The sequence below is a fragment of the Salvelinus alpinus genome, chromosome 17 (assembly GCF_045679555.1).
Source record: "Salvelinus alpinus chromosome 17, SLU_Salpinus.1, whole genome shotgun sequence".
NCBI classification, from domain to species: Eukaryota; Metazoa; Chordata; class Actinopteri; order Salmoniformes; family Salmonidae; genus Salvelinus; species Salvelinus alpinus.
In genome coordinates this window covers 11881207-11897194 of record NC_092102.1, presented here as the reverse complement: position 1 = coordinate 11897194, position 15988 = coordinate 11881207, and the positions used below count along the sequence as shown (strand labels likewise).

General features: G+C 43.1%; 2 protein-coding genes across 3 annotated transcripts; one reads left to right on the top strand and one right to left on the bottom strand.

Annotated features, from left to right (window-relative positions):
* The first annotated feature begins 347 nt into the window (after positions 1-347).
* Positions 348-8381, top strand: LOC139542157 (mitogen-activated protein kinase 12-like). 2 transcript variants are annotated; one of them, XM_071347248.1, is made up of 12 exons: positions 348-610; positions 1351-1461; positions 1876-1934; positions 3061-3172; positions 3571-3600; positions 3705-3752; positions 3989-4103; positions 4256-4327; positions 4600-4679; positions 4851-4929; positions 6635-6808; positions 7000-8381. In XM_071347248.1, the coding sequence occupies exons 1-12, from the start codon at positions 545-547 to the stop codon at positions 7059-7061; spliced, it is 1008 nt and encodes a 335-aa protein (XP_071203349.1). In that variant the 5' UTR covers positions 348-544; the 3' UTR covers positions 7062-8381. The 2 variants fall into 2 exon arrangements, with proteins under 2 accessions (XP_071203349.1, XP_071203348.1); XM_071347247.1 differs by having other exon boundaries at positions 351-610; positions 1332-1461.
* Positions 8382-10443: 2062 nt separating this feature from the next.
* LOC139542156 (keratin, type II cytoskeletal 8-like) lies at positions 10444-15629 on the bottom strand. Its single transcript, XM_071347246.1, has 8 exons — positions 14963-15629; positions 12999-13207; positions 12758-12914; positions 12481-12645; positions 12240-12365; positions 11894-12114; positions 11665-11729; positions 10444-11538 (listed from the first exon to the last, which is right to left on the bottom strand). The coding sequence occupies exons 1-8, from the start codon at positions 15506-15508 to the stop codon at positions 11321-11323; spliced, it is 1707 nt and encodes a 568-aa protein (XP_071203347.1). The 5' UTR covers positions 15509-15629; the 3' UTR covers positions 10444-11320.
* Positions 15630-15988: the final 359 nt, after the last annotated feature.

Below are 15988 nucleotides of genomic sequence, written 5' to 3'. Positions count from 1 at the left end.
ATGGTTGGTAGTAGAGAAAACTTAGATTAATACTATACTGTAAGTGTGATCTGTGTGACTGCTTTACTCTGTCGGCAATCTGTGCATGACTTTTACCTCTACAGAGATGTTTAGCAGGAACAAGAAGCCCTATTATTTCCAGATCTCACAAACCAACTCAATCCTTTTTTTTTTTTTACACATCTGATCGAACAGAAGAGTAAGAGGAATTTGGCAGCTTTTTGCAGTATTTGGAATGGTGCTACAAAAAGAGCAGCAATATTTTAGGCTACTATACCAGTAGGCTTATGTATGAGGTTTATACAGAGCCTTTGACAGGTGAGTGTGTACACAGTGCAGTGGGAATGCCATTTACATCACGTGAGGTGGGGTGGGGTCTCACAGTTGTAGGCTACCTTTGCTTACCTGTCATATTGAAACCTCAAGGCTATGAAAAATCACCAATAGGTACCACACTGGTTTGAACTAGATCGACATATTTTATTGACAAAATGGAATCGCCTGTGAAGACAGGTTTCCATAGACTGGAGATAAAGAAAACAACATGGGATGTTCCAGAGCAATATATCGCGCTGAAAGCAGTTGGCTCGGGCGCTTACGGGACGGTATGGTGAGTGAAGGGGCAATTATTGGTAGCTTTCCTGGAATAACTCGCCAAACCAGCATGCATTTTATATACTTTAAAATATACCTCTTTAAAATATACCACATACAGTATACCACACAGTTGTTCTCATTGAAACATGTAGAACATAAACAGAATAAGGGAACAACTTTACCTAAGCCTATAATTGTTTATTAATTTCTTATTAGTTACACATGCAAAATTCTACAATATTGGATATTGTGTAATATCAGCTTGTTGTTCCATTTTTTTTCAATAACGAAAGACTCAGGACATTGCTAACAGAGGCACTATTGCCTCAAGGAAATTAGCAAATTGAAACAGGTCTCGAGATGAGACTAATTTTGCACTCCCAACCTGGAGCGAGCCCCATATTAACACATCTTGAAACCCAGTTTTACCTCTGCCAGATATCGGTAATATAGAATGAACACACAAGCGTCTGAAAGTTATTTGTAGTACTACTTATACTAATTTGTCAAACTGACATGAAAGCTACTCAAAGATTCTGTACTCTTTGATCTATACTGACTTGAAGTATTACTATTGTCATTGAGAGTTACCATTCTATATTTACATTTACATTTAAGTCATTTAGCAGACGCTCTTATCCAGAGCGACTATATCCCCCTTGCCTACATTCTGTGACAGAATTCTTCTATCCAACACTAATGTTCTTTGACTTTGAACTTGTTTTATTCATTAGTTCTGCTATTGACCAGCAGACTAAGGAGAAGGTGGCCATAAAGAAGCTCTATCGTCCCTTTCAGTCCCTAATCCACGCTCAACGGGCCTACCGTGAACTAAGACTGTTACGCCATATCCAGCATGACAATGTAAGTCCATATTACCTACTATAATAGTGAACATCTGAGATACACTCCCCTGGACAGAGATTCCAGACACTCAAAAATGAAAAGCCATCACAATGCAGTAATTGTCATTCATTCTACTTCACATCAGGATAATTTGTAGTTTTACACTATTCAGTATGTTGAATATCAGTCACCCAAAGACATCCAGTTTTATTCCTTTGCCTCCTTCCTATGTTTATTTATGTTTGGTGTAGAGGAATAGCGCCTCTTATAGGCCAGAGTTTTCACTCAACATTCACTCAACTTGTACTTCGTCAGGCCTACTTGTACTACTGGCGATTAATTAGTATTACTGCAATGTATATGTTTGTGTGGTCACTTTTTGTGGGAATAAACTCTTCATTTACTTTCCTTCTTCCTGTTGTTTTCCTTAAGGTGATCAGCCTCCTCAATGTCTTCACACCTGATTTCTCCCTGGAGAAATTCCAGACGTTGTAAGTGGGGAGCTGTGAACCACATTCCTCTGCCAGTTGTCACAGCTTGTTGAGACAGGCTGCTGAGAGTGTATCATGAAGTTTGAGTTTGATCGTGCATGTGTGTGTACTTGTTTCCCTACATTATTAGGACCCCAATGTCCTACAATTTCACCCGAATGTCCTGAATTTGTTCAAATGCTATTTTAAGTTTTAAGGATTAGGTTTTGGGATTAAGGTCAGGTTCAGGCTTTTTCGGGTTAAGTTTAGGGTTAGGTTAGGGTTAGATTTAGGGTTAGGGGTTAGGGAAAATACGATTTTTAATTGTCAAACATTTTTACACTCCAAAAACAAAGCTGTGTGTGTGTGTGTGTGTGTGTGCAGGTTTGTTCATGTTTGTTTGTGCTTACTTACTTGGGCCCTTCGCTCCTTTGTATGTGCTTGGGTATGTGATATAATCTGTTAGCTGAGTTAAAACATATATTTTATGTCTGTGTTATGATTGCAACCATGTGAGACACAGTGTATGATGTTACCTGCATTTTTTGTTATGTAATCATTTTATACATTTGTAATGATTAGGTGGAGGAGGTAGCTTTAGTACATGACGTATTGTATCATTCCCTTTCCCTACTTTTTTTCTCTGTCACAGTTACATGGTGACACTGTTTGTATCTGACTTCCTATCTCTCTCCTCCATGTTACAGTTACACGGTAACACTGTTTGTATCTGACTTCCTATCTCTCTCCTCCATGTCACAGTTACATGGTAACACTGTTTGTATCTGACTTCCTATCTCTCTCCTCCATGTTACAGTTACATGGTAACACTGTTTGTATCTGACTTCCTATCTCTCTCCTCCATGTTACAGTTACATGGTAACACTGTTTGTATCTGACTTCCTATCTCTCTCCTCCATGTCACAGTTACATGGTAACACTGTTTGTATCTGACTTCCTATCTCTCTCCTCCATGTTACAGTTACACGGTAACACTGTTTGTATCTGACTTCCTATCTCTCTCCTCCACGTTACAGTTACATGGTAACACTGTTTGTATCTGACTTCCTATCTCTCTCCTCCATGTTACAGTTACACGGTAACACTGTTTGTATCTGACTTCCCATCTCTCTCCTCCATGTTACAGTTACATGGTAATGCCCTTTGTGGCTCAGGACCTCGGTCGCATCATGAAGAGCAGGAGACTGACTGATCGCATCATCGTTTACCTCTTCTACCAGCTGCTACGTGGCCTGAAGGTGTTCACCACTACTAAGAAATCATTGTATTATATGGGGTGGCAGGTAGCCTAGCCGTTAGAGAGGGGTGCCAGCAAATGGATGGTTGCCATTTTGAATCCCTGATCTGTGAGGAAAAAGTGATCCATCGGGAAATGAGTTGACAACCGGAGGTATGCTGGTATCAAATCCTAGATGCCTTTGCCTGCCGTTGTGCCCTTGAGCAATGCACTTAAACCACCCCAAAACAACATTGGCGCCCAGTGTGGCAGACCCCTGCTCTGACCTCTCAACCTGTATATGCGTGTATCTTTCAGAAGGGATGGGATAAAGCGGAAGTCAAATTTTGGTTGGACCTTGATCTTAATCTTAAATCGTAATCTGAAAATAATGTTTCTTTACATTTTTCTATCCCTTAGTATATCCATTCTGCAGGGATCATCCATCGGGTTTGTATTAGGTTCTTATGAATATACTTGAAATACATTTCTAAGTACATTTGAGTGGCCAGATCATATAAGATCCTACATGTTTTTTTAAATGTATTCTTCAGGACCTAAAACCTGGCAACCTTGCTGTGAATGAGAACTGTGAATTAAAGGTAATTAAGAATTTGGCAACAAGCTGCATTTATATGTTTAATTATACTGTACCTTTTATTGTAAAACCTTCAGACAGTAAGATAAACATAATGTACTTGATTTAGGAAGATAACACACTGGTGTTTAAAGACTACACTTTTATTGTTTGATTGTTGTGGTTACGTATTAGCCTCTCTTTTTATAAGCTTCAATTGACTTTTCTTTCACATTCCCTGGCTTTCTCTTTCTATCTCAGATCCTGGACTTTGGTCTAGCAAGACATGCAGAGAGTGAGATGACAGGCTATGTGGTGACACGCTGGTACAGGTCACCAGAGGTCATCTTCAACTGGATGCACTATAGCCAATCAGGTGACCTATCACCAACACACAATAAATACCTTTTCATTTATTTGGGCTTCACATTCCATGCACTGCACTTCTGGGGTTATCTTACTTTTGTACTATTGGTTCAGCTGTAGCTCATGTGTTAATTATTCTGTGTGTGTCTGTCACCCTGTCAGTGGACTTGTGGTCTGCAGGCTGCATCCTGGCTGAGATGATCACAGGCCAGGTTCTTTTCCCAGGCAATGACAGTATCCTTTCATGTTTCCTCTTAACACCTGTATAACTCACTAAGTTTACATCAACACAAAAACATATATTCTGTACCCCATTTCTTTGTATATTACTGATGTACGTATCATGTAGTTATCTTATGTATTAGTTATCATTCTGCAGTTGCACAAGGGACAACACCAATCATGTAGCAGACTGTTCACTGATCAGTGCTCTAAGTATTTTGCTTGTAGTGGTTTCCACTGTCTGCCTTGTGTGTCCCTACACCCTCCTTGACCATCCTGTACAGGCATTGACCAGCTGAAGAAGATCCTCAACGTTACAGGAACACCACCATCCTCCCTGGTGCAGAAGATGCAGAGCAAAGATGTAGGCCTACTGTCATCTCAATCTAATGGCAACTGTTCAGCTCGCAACTGTTCAATGTAGCTTGGTGTTGAAATCACAAGTATGCTCACTATGGTGGTAACTTGTAAGAAAAAGGTGATAACATTGAAAAAATACAGTTGACAGTTGAACATTGTTGGTATTGTCTTGCAGGCTCGCTCATATGTACAGAGTCTCCCTATCCAAAAGAAGAAAAACTTCAAGGAGGTCTTTCCCTCCTTGCATGTAAACGGTGAGTTGGTCTATTATCACTGTGGTAATGTTACGTCCTGCATGGTTGTGTCGTGTCTTTGGCATTATTAAACTGAAGACTTATTTATCAAATAACTCTCTGTAATTATTATTACGCGATTAAACTGATTAATCATGTAACTGTAATTAACTAGGAAGTCGGGGCACCAAGGAAAATATTCAGATTACAAAACATTTTTCCTAATATATCTCTTCAGATATTTTTTATATCTGATCAATTAGTCTTCGAATTAATGAATTATTATTTTCCTCATGTTAGTCTCGTCGTAAAACGTCGTAAATTGTTGGTTATCTGCACGAACCCAGTCTTCACTAGGAGTCATCCATACATCAATTGTCTTAAATAATTTATTTACTAACTAAGTAATTCACAGAAATGCATAAACAAACAGTAGATAGTTAATAGGAAATGATAACGGAGTTTCCCTAGTGGGATAAACCGGTATCCCGGCTTGGTGTACAAAAAGGGAAGTGGGGGTCAACTGTGATGAGACACTACAAAGTTGATAATTATAACAATTGAAATGATAATCCTTTGCACATGAACGCTCAGTCATTCGGGAATAATTGCAATCAATATATATATTTACACTCAGTGTGTCGTCGGGATCTCTGTTGAAAAGTTTGTTTCTGTTGGAGAGTTTGTCCGCCCTCTCTCTGTCTGTGTCGTGGTTAGAAGGGATAGTTCAGAGTGACATTCATTCATGTTGTTATAGATAGATGTTTCGGCGGTTGTCGGTCTTCGCGTTCAATGATACCGAATTCCTAGCTGCAGACTAGTAATTAATATCAAAGACTTGTTCTTATTCTGTCGGTATCGATAGTCTAAGAGTTTAACCACGTGGTGTGGTTAAAAGATTCAGCCATCTACTCAAACCTTAGGTTTATGGTCTCCTCTCAAACCTTGGCCCTCTCGTTATCGAGGTAAGCTGGTCTGGTGATAGAAAACCCGGGTGGGGGTTTTATTTGGAAGAGCAGAAAAAGGCTGTCTCATGACGCCAGGTCCTACCTGTGCTCATGGGCATTCCTCTGATTTAGTTAAACTCCAAAGGGAATTGGAGTTTCCTTCATTAAACAGTCCAAAATCACATTACACAATTTCACAAACAGTATCATCCTCACTCATTCATCTTATACAACAATTTGATGTAAGCCTCATATCTGAGGCTATTGTATAAACAGCTTTATGGTAATGTGGCTGTATTGTCTCTCATGAGTTTCACAATATTGTACCAAACGGACCAGTTCGTAGCTGGATTCTTCGCCGATCTTTTATACGTTCTCCAGAACTTAAATACTGCTTGGACCTCCAGTTCTGTGAGGTTGAAGAAATTCCTTTGTTCTCTCTATGAAAACTCCCTCTCTCTCTATACTGTGGCCATGAGGAGATAATCTCCAGGAATTTATGACCTGAGGTCGCAGCAGCCTGAGTGTAGGAGACAGAGAGAGGGGAGTGGTGCTCGCTGTACCCAAAGAGGGCAACGTCATGACAGTGGTTATGAATATCTCAGTTTTTCTACTTTGTATCGAGAACAGTTGAGGGCTGGCTTGACTCTGTATTCCCTGCACTACTTCCTAATGCCTTCTTTTCTCTATGTAATATTTCTCTATCCTCTCTCTCTCTCTCTCTCTCTCTCTCTCTCTCGCTCGCTCTCTCTCCCTGTCCTGTGTGTTCCTCTGTCCAGCGGTGAATCTGCTGGAGAACATGTTGCTGCTGGACCCAGAGACCAGGATGACGGCTAAAGAGGGCCTCTCACACCCCTACCTCGCTGAGTTCCATGACCCAGAATCTGAACCCGACTCCCCGACGTACGACGACTCCTTTGAAAGCCTGGAGCTTGACGTGGGAGAGTGGAGTAGTGAGTATATCTTCTCTATGACTGATTACCTGGTGCACGTGTTGATGGCATTTATCCTGAATTTCTCACGGTTCTTGGAGACTTACAGTTAAAGTTCTGCAAAGTTTCCCTTTCAGGATATGAAATTCTAAAATAGTATATGGTGTGATTCCTGTGATACAATTCTAAAATGTTTTGTTTTTTCCTGTTAGGTCTGATCCACATGGAGATTATGGCTTTCGACCCCAGTAACCCCAGTGCAACTGCATTGTAGTGGACAGACGCCACAGAGCACTGGCTCCCCCCAGTTTTTGAACCATGGAGTTTAGCATATGAACTGCATGACAAACTAGAATAACATGTTATTTCATGTTATAAAAAGTTTGCGTATCACTTTTCACAACATGGTATATGACTTTATGAAACGTCATACTGTATGTCAGAGTTTTTATGGATCCCACATACTTAAAGGGAAAGTCATACACTCTTTAAAAAATGTGCTATCTAGAAGCTAAAAGGGTTCTTCGGCTGTCCCCATAGGAGAACCCTTTGAAGAAACCTTTTTGGTATAACCCTTTTGATAGAGGCCTCTAGTGGTTAAAAGGCTGTATTCGCATGGTCAGCGCCATTGAATGCCTCCACCATTTTAATGTAGTCAACTGGGTGGGACTTTCAACATCATTGGCTGATCCCTCTTGTTGACCCTGTTGGAGTCATGTCCAACCGGGTCATCAGGAGGGATCAGCCAATCGTGGAGAAGAAAATTGACTACATTCTGTCACAGACGCTATAATGGCTCAGATACAAAAATGAATCCTCTATCGGTCTCCTATGGTAGAACCCTATTGGGTTCCATGTAGTGCAGGCTTGTGCTCTCGGACGCCTGGAGTTGGAAGACAGAGAACAATGCAAAAGGACTAGTCAGCCCTTCCCCCACTGAGGGGCCAACATGTTTCTCTCTGTTACAGTATTCAGAGGACTGACTATTGAATGTGATATAATAACACTATAGTATCCATGTCCAGTATCTATCTGAAACTTGTTCACTGAGGACAACTGATGCTATATATATATATATGTATATGTATGATCTCTGTGGTTACTTGTATCTGTATAGGGTGAACTCTAAATTACGCTCAGCGGTGCTATCGTCCTCTCAGGAATTCTGTCTCATTTACAGTGGTCCAATCCGCTACACAAGCATTTAGATGCTGTGACATCCTGTGTAGATTGGGCCTTTGTGGTCAGGTTACACTGTAAACTTGGTATCGTTTGATTGGTCAATGGTGGTTGGTCTTGGGTTGAAAGGTTACACCTTCAGATGTTATAAATGGAATTACATGGCTTTGTTCTCTCTCTTATCCTGTTTCCAGCCATGGAGGAAGGTTATATGATAAATTCTAATTTCCTAGGCTTCTACGCCTCTGGCCTAGTAAGCATCTCTTTGTTCATGCTTTGTCTCGCAAGTTAACTTTGGGATCTATATGCCTAGAAATATGCTTTGTTGATGTCAGTATTGCCTTGTAACTTAAGCTTTATGCCTTGTATGTGAACCTGTTAATTTTACAAAGTTATTAAATAATACTTGCTTTGATATTCGCTTCTCATGACCATTCATTGATCTTAGTCTGCTAAATGGATAATAATTGACTGCACATGGTTCAACTGTAGTCTCTTGCATATTGCTAATCATCTTAACGGAGTCGGATAAACATGTGAGGTATTTATAATATGTAACCGACCAGCTCAAATCGGTCTTATGTAGCAGAATTTGAAATTGTGTTTTTTACATTGCATAAAAGTAGAGACTCAGAGCTACAAAATGGTATATCATACACTACATTTGAGGAACAATGGAAAGTTATTCTGCTTAGAAAGTTGATAAACTTGTAAACTCACTTTTGAGAAAATGGCCTTTGAATGTTTTTGTACTCCTACTGGAGAGCCCTTCGTTGTCTGCACCCATTAAGCATCGTTCACACCCTCTTAAGCTTTACCCCCACCCATCTCTTTAAGGGTTGATCCGAGTGTTCTGTGCTAACAACAGCAGTCAAGCACCCAAGCTAATTTGCTAGCTACATCACTGGGGCCAAGCTTCCAGGATGGGTACCGGAGCCTTTTCTATGTCCAAAAGGCTTCTTAACAGCTTCTACCCCCAAGCCATAAGACTCCTGAACAGCTAATCAAATAGCTAGCCAGACTTATTGCACCCCCCCCCCCCCCCTCCCTCCCTATTTTACGCTGCTGCTACCCTCTGGTTATTATCTATGCATAGTCACTTTAATAACTCTACCTACATGTACATATTACCTCAATTACTCGACTAACCTGTGCCCCCGCACATTGACTCTGTACTGGTACCCCCTCTATTTAGCCACTGTTATTTTACTGCTGCTCTTTAATTATCTGTTACTTAACACGTATTTGTAAGCTAGCATTTCACTATAAGGTCTACACCTGTTGTATTCGACGCATGTGACAAATACAATTTGATTTGATTTGTAGTGTTTTATAGTAAACTCTAGTATTCTATAGTAAACTGTATTATTTTTTCATGTGGGTAAAATGAAAGATTATGTTAAGATACCAGAAAACAGAATCTGAAAGAATAAATACACATACTGTAAAGTAGACGGCACCTGTTGAGTATAATATTATTACTGTATGCTGCCCTCTATTCTCACTAGAGGGCAGCATAAGCCGAGGGATGTGTTTTTGGGAATGGGTTAGATAGGTCAAGTTGTCACTTCAGTTGTGGTACGGGAGACATATGCATATCTTACATTAGTTAAAGTCGTCTGCCTGTAGCCTACCTGTCGAAATTGAAGCAGATATAAGTATTTCAATTACATATTGGTATCGTTAGACTGCTTACAGGGTAAGGGAAACAAATGTAATTTTGTAAATTGGGTGAACTATCCCTTTAATAACTTGGCGTTTAGCTATAGTTTATAGTGATGATAGATCCCTTTACGTTGTGTCAGAGGCCTTGACGATAGGTTGTATATTATCTGGGTATGCACCGTGTGACAGCTTTTATCCATGGGCATTAAATAAAAACAAGGTGTTGAGTCATAAGGATTACGTTTTTACGTTTACTTGCCAAAGTGGATTAAACTGTCAAGAAGGCATTTTACAGTGTTTGAGTTCATTTAAATTAAGTTAACTCTTTAAGAACATTAATACTGTTGTTGCTTTAAGTAATCCTATAAGCCCTGTCAGTTATGTCATTGTGTCTCCTTCTTCTGATGGATACTCAACTGACAATTTGAACACTGTTGTTGCTTTAAGTAATCCTATCAGCCCTGTCAGTAATGTCATTGTGTCTCATTCTTCTGAATGCTACTCAACTGACCCCAAATCTAGAGCCATTTTCTACCCAATTGTTATCAGTGTCTGATCGTCTATGTAAATAGAACATATTTAAAAACAATGTTTTATTTACTAGCAAGTCAGTTAAGAACAAATTCTTATTTACAAGGACGACCTACCGAGAAACAGTGGGTTAACTGCCTTGTTCAGGGGTAGAACGACAGATTTGACCTTGTCAGCTCGGGGATTCAATCCAGCAACCTTTTTGTTACTGGCCCAGAACTCTAACCACTAGACTTCCTGCCGCCCCTATATACAGTCAGAAGTAAAATTTTCAACACAAGTATTTTATAAAACTCAGATTTATTCAGGATGTTTTGTTGATGACACATGATCAGTTACATTCAATAAATCTGGGTGTACCAGTCATCCTTTTTTGATCAGAATGAAAAGAAAAACAGGACCAAACACTGTTTGCAAACCTCAGTGGAGAACCTATTGTCCCTAGGAAAGGGAGAATTAAGAGTTAATGCTAGATTGTTTACTCCAGAGAAAGGGGGTGCCACTTTAGTATAGCTGCTTAAGTTGATCTGGCATTCACCACAATGCACAGCAATATGGGGGCAGTGGAACACAGGGGGTAGAGGCATGTTGTACTGTCAGTTGTCTCAACATTTAGTGAACAACATGGCACCTGCCTGCCGGCTCATTTGGAGACTGCCGCTATGTTGTGTGCGATGAGAAACTGGTGTTGCCTTATGAAGATGCACTGTCACAGCACACCGCCAACCAATGTTGTGTCACCATGACAGGCACCATCCAGCAAGTTAAAGACAGCCAGGCTGACTGAAGAGGGAGCAGACTTAGTTCTCTGCTTCCGGTTCTTACTATCACTGCCTCTATGTTTAAGGGCTATGTTCTGAATCTGTGAGGGACAGGATGCTCAAGAGGTAGCAGGAATAAAACACTGGAAACATTGGGATAAAAAAGATCTGTCAGCATTCAAAGTGCATCCTCTGATATCATCCACTATTTCCTACCAGCCAGTAGCTATGGGGAATATGCAGCTAAGGAGGGGTCAGATATAACAGCCCATCCTGGGTTATAGTGTAGATCAGTGGACGCTCTGTGCCTGCATGTGACAGGAGGAGTTTGTAGCTTGTTTTGGTTGTGGAGGGAGAGGAGAGGGGGAGGTGGGGACAGACATACAGACTCCTGTGTTTAGTAGCGTCTGGATTTGGAGGCCATGGAGGAGCGGGACATGGACATGCCGCCACCACCGCCACTGCTCATGCCAAAGCCACCGCCGCCACCGCCGCCGCTCATGCCAAAGCCACCGCCGCCACCACCGCTTTTCATGGACATGCCACTGCCGCCGCCATATCCGAAGCCACCGCCACCTCCGCCGCCTCCGCCCATGCCGAATCCACCACCTCCGCCTGGGAGAGAAAGATGGAAGGGGCAAAGTCAATACTTGGACTGGTGATGGTGATAATCAGACCTACAAGTATTATTTTATTTTTCTTGTCCAACTGAATTTAAATGCATATGTATGAAGTTCTTACCGCCACCACCACCGCTGCTGCCGGAGGTTATGTGGATGGTTGCAGTTCCACCTCCAGAGGTAATTCTTTGTAAAGATTCATAGATTAGTTGACACAATCTCTAAGCATGTACTATAGTGAAAGAGCTGACTGCATCCAGAAGATTTTCCATTTCTTGTGCCTTTACATTTCCTAGCCATGCATTTGTCTCGTGTTGTTTCACCATGTCTATATTTGATCCTGTGCTCACCTGTCCTCCTCTCCTTCCAGCAGTTTCCTGTAGGTGGCGATCTCAATGTCCAGGGCCAGCTTGACGTTCATCAGCTCCTGGTATTCGCGCACTTGCCGGGCCATGTCCTGCTTGGCTCTCTGTAGGGCATCCTCCAGGTCTCTGATGCGGAGCTTGGCGTCCTTCACTGCCAACTCCCCGCGCTCCTCAGCCTCGGCTATCTGGTTCTCCAGGTTGGCACGCTACCAGGTAAAGAAAAGACAAGACCAGAAGTAAGATTGATGTTTTCACTTAATTGAATGTTAGTGTTGTGCCAGACCTGATGCTATTTTGAATTGACCGTCATTTGCCAGCATACTGAACATACCTGTCCCTTGACGTTTTCGATCTCGTTTTGGAGACGGCTGATCATGCGGTTCAGCTCGGCCATCTCTGACTTGGTGTTGCGCAGATCATCCCCATGTTGTCCTGCAGAGGACTGCATCTCCTCAAACTGGAGGATGAGAGGGTTGGCACAGTCATTAGTCAGTCTAAAGCCTATGTATTATATTTTACTGCACCTCTCATTTATAGGAAATCCCTAGAAATACACTTAAGTCTCCTCATACCTTCTGCTTGTACCATGACTCGGCCTCGGCTCTGCTGCGGTTGGCGATGTCCTCATACTGGGCGCGCACTTCAGCCACAATGGAGTCCATGTCCAGGTTACGGCTGTTGTCCATCTCCACCACCACTGAGGTGTCCTTAATCTGGCCCTGCAGCTCACTCAGCTCCTGGAGAGAGATGAGAGAGAAGGACATCAGGAAAGCCATAATGTCGATGATTTTTTGTTTATATCACAGCGCTTCGAAGACTAAGCTTTTTGTGGTTTGACATGGCCCTCACCGCTTCATAGATGGCCCTGAGGAAGTTGATCTCATCCTGAAGGGCGTCGAGCTTGGCCTCCAACTCAACCTTGTTCATGTAGGCACCATCAACATCCTTCTTGAGGAGGACAAACTCGTTCTCCACTGCGGCACGCTTGTTGATTTCATCTTCATATCTGGAAAAACAGATTACCAATGGTTACATGGGCCAGCATGTAGGACAGTTAGAACATCCATACAATGTCTCGTGTAAAACTTACTTGTTCTTGAAGTCCTCCACCAGACCCTGCATGTTCATCAGCTCTCCTTCCATCTTGACCTTCTCTCCTCCCAGGCCGTCGAGCTGTCTGCGCAGGTTGGCAATGTAGGCCTCAAACATGGCATCAATGTTGGAGCGGGTGGTGGTCTGGTCCTGCAGGAGGCTCCACTTAGTCTCCAGCATCTTGTTCTGCTGTTCCAGGAAGCGTACCTGTGTGTAGAGAGAGAAATAGAATAGTTACAACCAGGTGTCATATGTACTGCTAGAAACAGGTTGGCACACATCTTCCATTACGTTGAGAATTTAAATTGGGTTTTGTCATATTATATCATATCCAGTTGTATCATGTGATGTTGCCTTGGCAACATCTCCCTGGCAAGGTTTACTTGTGTATTTATGTAGTGGTTCAATATTAGACTTGCGTTCACTGAGGTAATGAAGTCGGCCTGCTTGAAGTTTTTATTGGGACTTTCTTAGACAGAGCTGGCATTCTTCCACACCTCTGTAAAAAAGGAGTGACTTGCACACACAGCCCTCCATAGCCTATTGTACTGAGCTGTGTCATTCCCTAAGGGCTGGGGCAGACATGAAGAGATCTATCCACTTTATATCTCGCTCCCAGAAGACTCCTTCCATGTCATGTACATGAGTGAGGCTGCACATCCCTGAGGCGGGAGGGAGATGTCTAAGCCTGCCACGCCTTAGCCCCCCTAATTCTAAGTAATAGCAAGTCCCAGAAGATATGGCTGGGTTTCCCCGCCTTAGCCTGAGGTGGAATCGCCTCTTAGTGAATGAACTTACCTGCTGCCATGCACTGTAATTCTAAGGCATTCTGCAGAATTTGAGAATGACCTGCCTGAAGGCATTTAATGATTTGTGACTGTAACAGCAGCGAAATTAAGGGTTCATTGTTGTATTTTACCTCGCACAAGGTAATTGAATTGAATCTGTCCGTTCACCCAAAATAAAAGCAGGTGTGGTTAGAGTCTATGAAAAACTGACAGTTTCACTTTCTGTGCAGTTTCACTAACAGGGTGTGTTTCTAACTCTCCCTTGAGAAAATGTCTGATTTTCACTATTGTCTATAGTGCTGTAGTCTGAAAGATGAAAGTGTTTAGGAAGAACCTTTAATTTAACACAACTCCTTGCTGTTTCAGACATATGGATAAAGTATATTATTAGGCATATTAGCGTCAACTTTGTGCAGGTGTGTGTCTGTGTCTCTGCAAGTTGTGAGGGAGAGATGGGAGAGAGGATAAACTCTCAGGTGCACCATCAGAGACATAGCATTCTATTGAAAGCCAGTCAGTCCCTTCCTGCTGCCATGGGAATGGGGCTATAACCTGATCCCTTCCCTCATGGTCATAAGATCCGCTTGGGCTATGGTTTCCAAACTCACCCCCCACTCCCATACTCACAGAGCCAGGGCAATTACGGTCAAAGAAAACTACTCAACTGTCAGTTCCGATGCAACAGGCTGCACATTAGGACTTTGACCACCTGTGATAAGGTGATATGCCCCTGTTTATACATTCAGGTAGAGGATGCAGTCACTATATCATTCTGTGTATTTGTTTTCAGAGCCAGTTCTAACTGGATCCTATACGGTCCGGTTTTCCGGGGGCTGCATTATCAGTGGCTATGAAATATTTCATGAGCCCTACAGTAGCACACAAGAGACACAGTCTTGCAACTATTCAAGTATGCTATTTGCAGCCAGTACCATAAAACAACATCCCAGCCATAAACTGCTATTGCAAAGTATCCTTTTGCAGATACTTTGCAGTATCCCTTTGCAGTATCTCCTTTGCAGCATATCTGCACCCTGTTTATGCTGACATATGGCAGATGAGGAGCAATGCAATATATTTTAATTTACTTGGACAGGCCCATAGTCATGGCATACTTGATATGTTTAACATCCTCTTAGATTGAAGGGCTTTATGAGAATAAAGGTGTACTGACCTTGTCGATGAAGGAGGCAAAGCGGTTGTTGAGGCCCTTGATCTGATCTTTTTCATTGGTGCGGACGGTCTGGATGTTGGGGTCGATCTCCAGGTTGAGGGGGGCAAGCAGGCTTGAGTTGACTGTGACAGCTGTGATGGGGGCGAAGCCACCTCCGCCGCCGCCACCACCCATGCCGAAGCCTGCACCTCCACCGAAGCCTCCACCGCCGCCACCAAGGCCGTAGCCTCCACTGCCACCACCCATGCCAAAGCCTCCACCGCCGCCGCCGCCGCCGCCGCCGCCGCCCATGCCTCCACCGCTGCTCATATAGCTAAAGCTGGAGCCTCCTCCACTTCCACCACCGCCCATGCCGAAGCCGCCCCCACCACCACCTCCGGAGCGTCTAACGGATGAGCTGCTCATACGGCTGGAGCCCATAGGGGCTGCTGAAGAGGAGAAGCTTGAGAAGCTCTTCCTCACAGTGCCGCCGCCACCGCCACCGGAGCTGAATCCTCCGCCAGAGCTGAAGCCTCCGCTCATGCTGCCACTGCTCCTGTAACTCATGGTTGCAGCTTTTCTGATCCTCTGAGTGGAGTAAAAGAAAAGGAGAGAGAGAGAGACAGAGAGGATTGGTGAAGCAGGTGCGCTTACTAAGAGGAAAGTCAAGCCCCTCTAAGTGACTCCTCTCTGGTGGCAGCTGGCTTATATCTACCTGTCTGGTACAGGGCTCCTCCCCAGCATCGGCCTGCCTCCTAGCTGTTGCACCTGGAGGCTGAAGGGTTGGAGCGATCGAGCTCGTCAGACAGGTATCCGTGCCAGACCCCGTAAACTGATCAGGCTCCGGCACACCCAGGTGCAAACACAGAGGAATGGCAGAAGGACCCCAGGGGAGAGGCGGGGAAAGCAAGACTGACAAACCCATTCAGTTAGTGCCGGGGAGAGAGCGGACGAGGTTGCTCAGAGTCATTACTTTCTCATGTGTACTGAAGACTAAATGTTCATCACATAGTTTAATCTGGATTTTTAGCATAGGAGGTTGGCAGC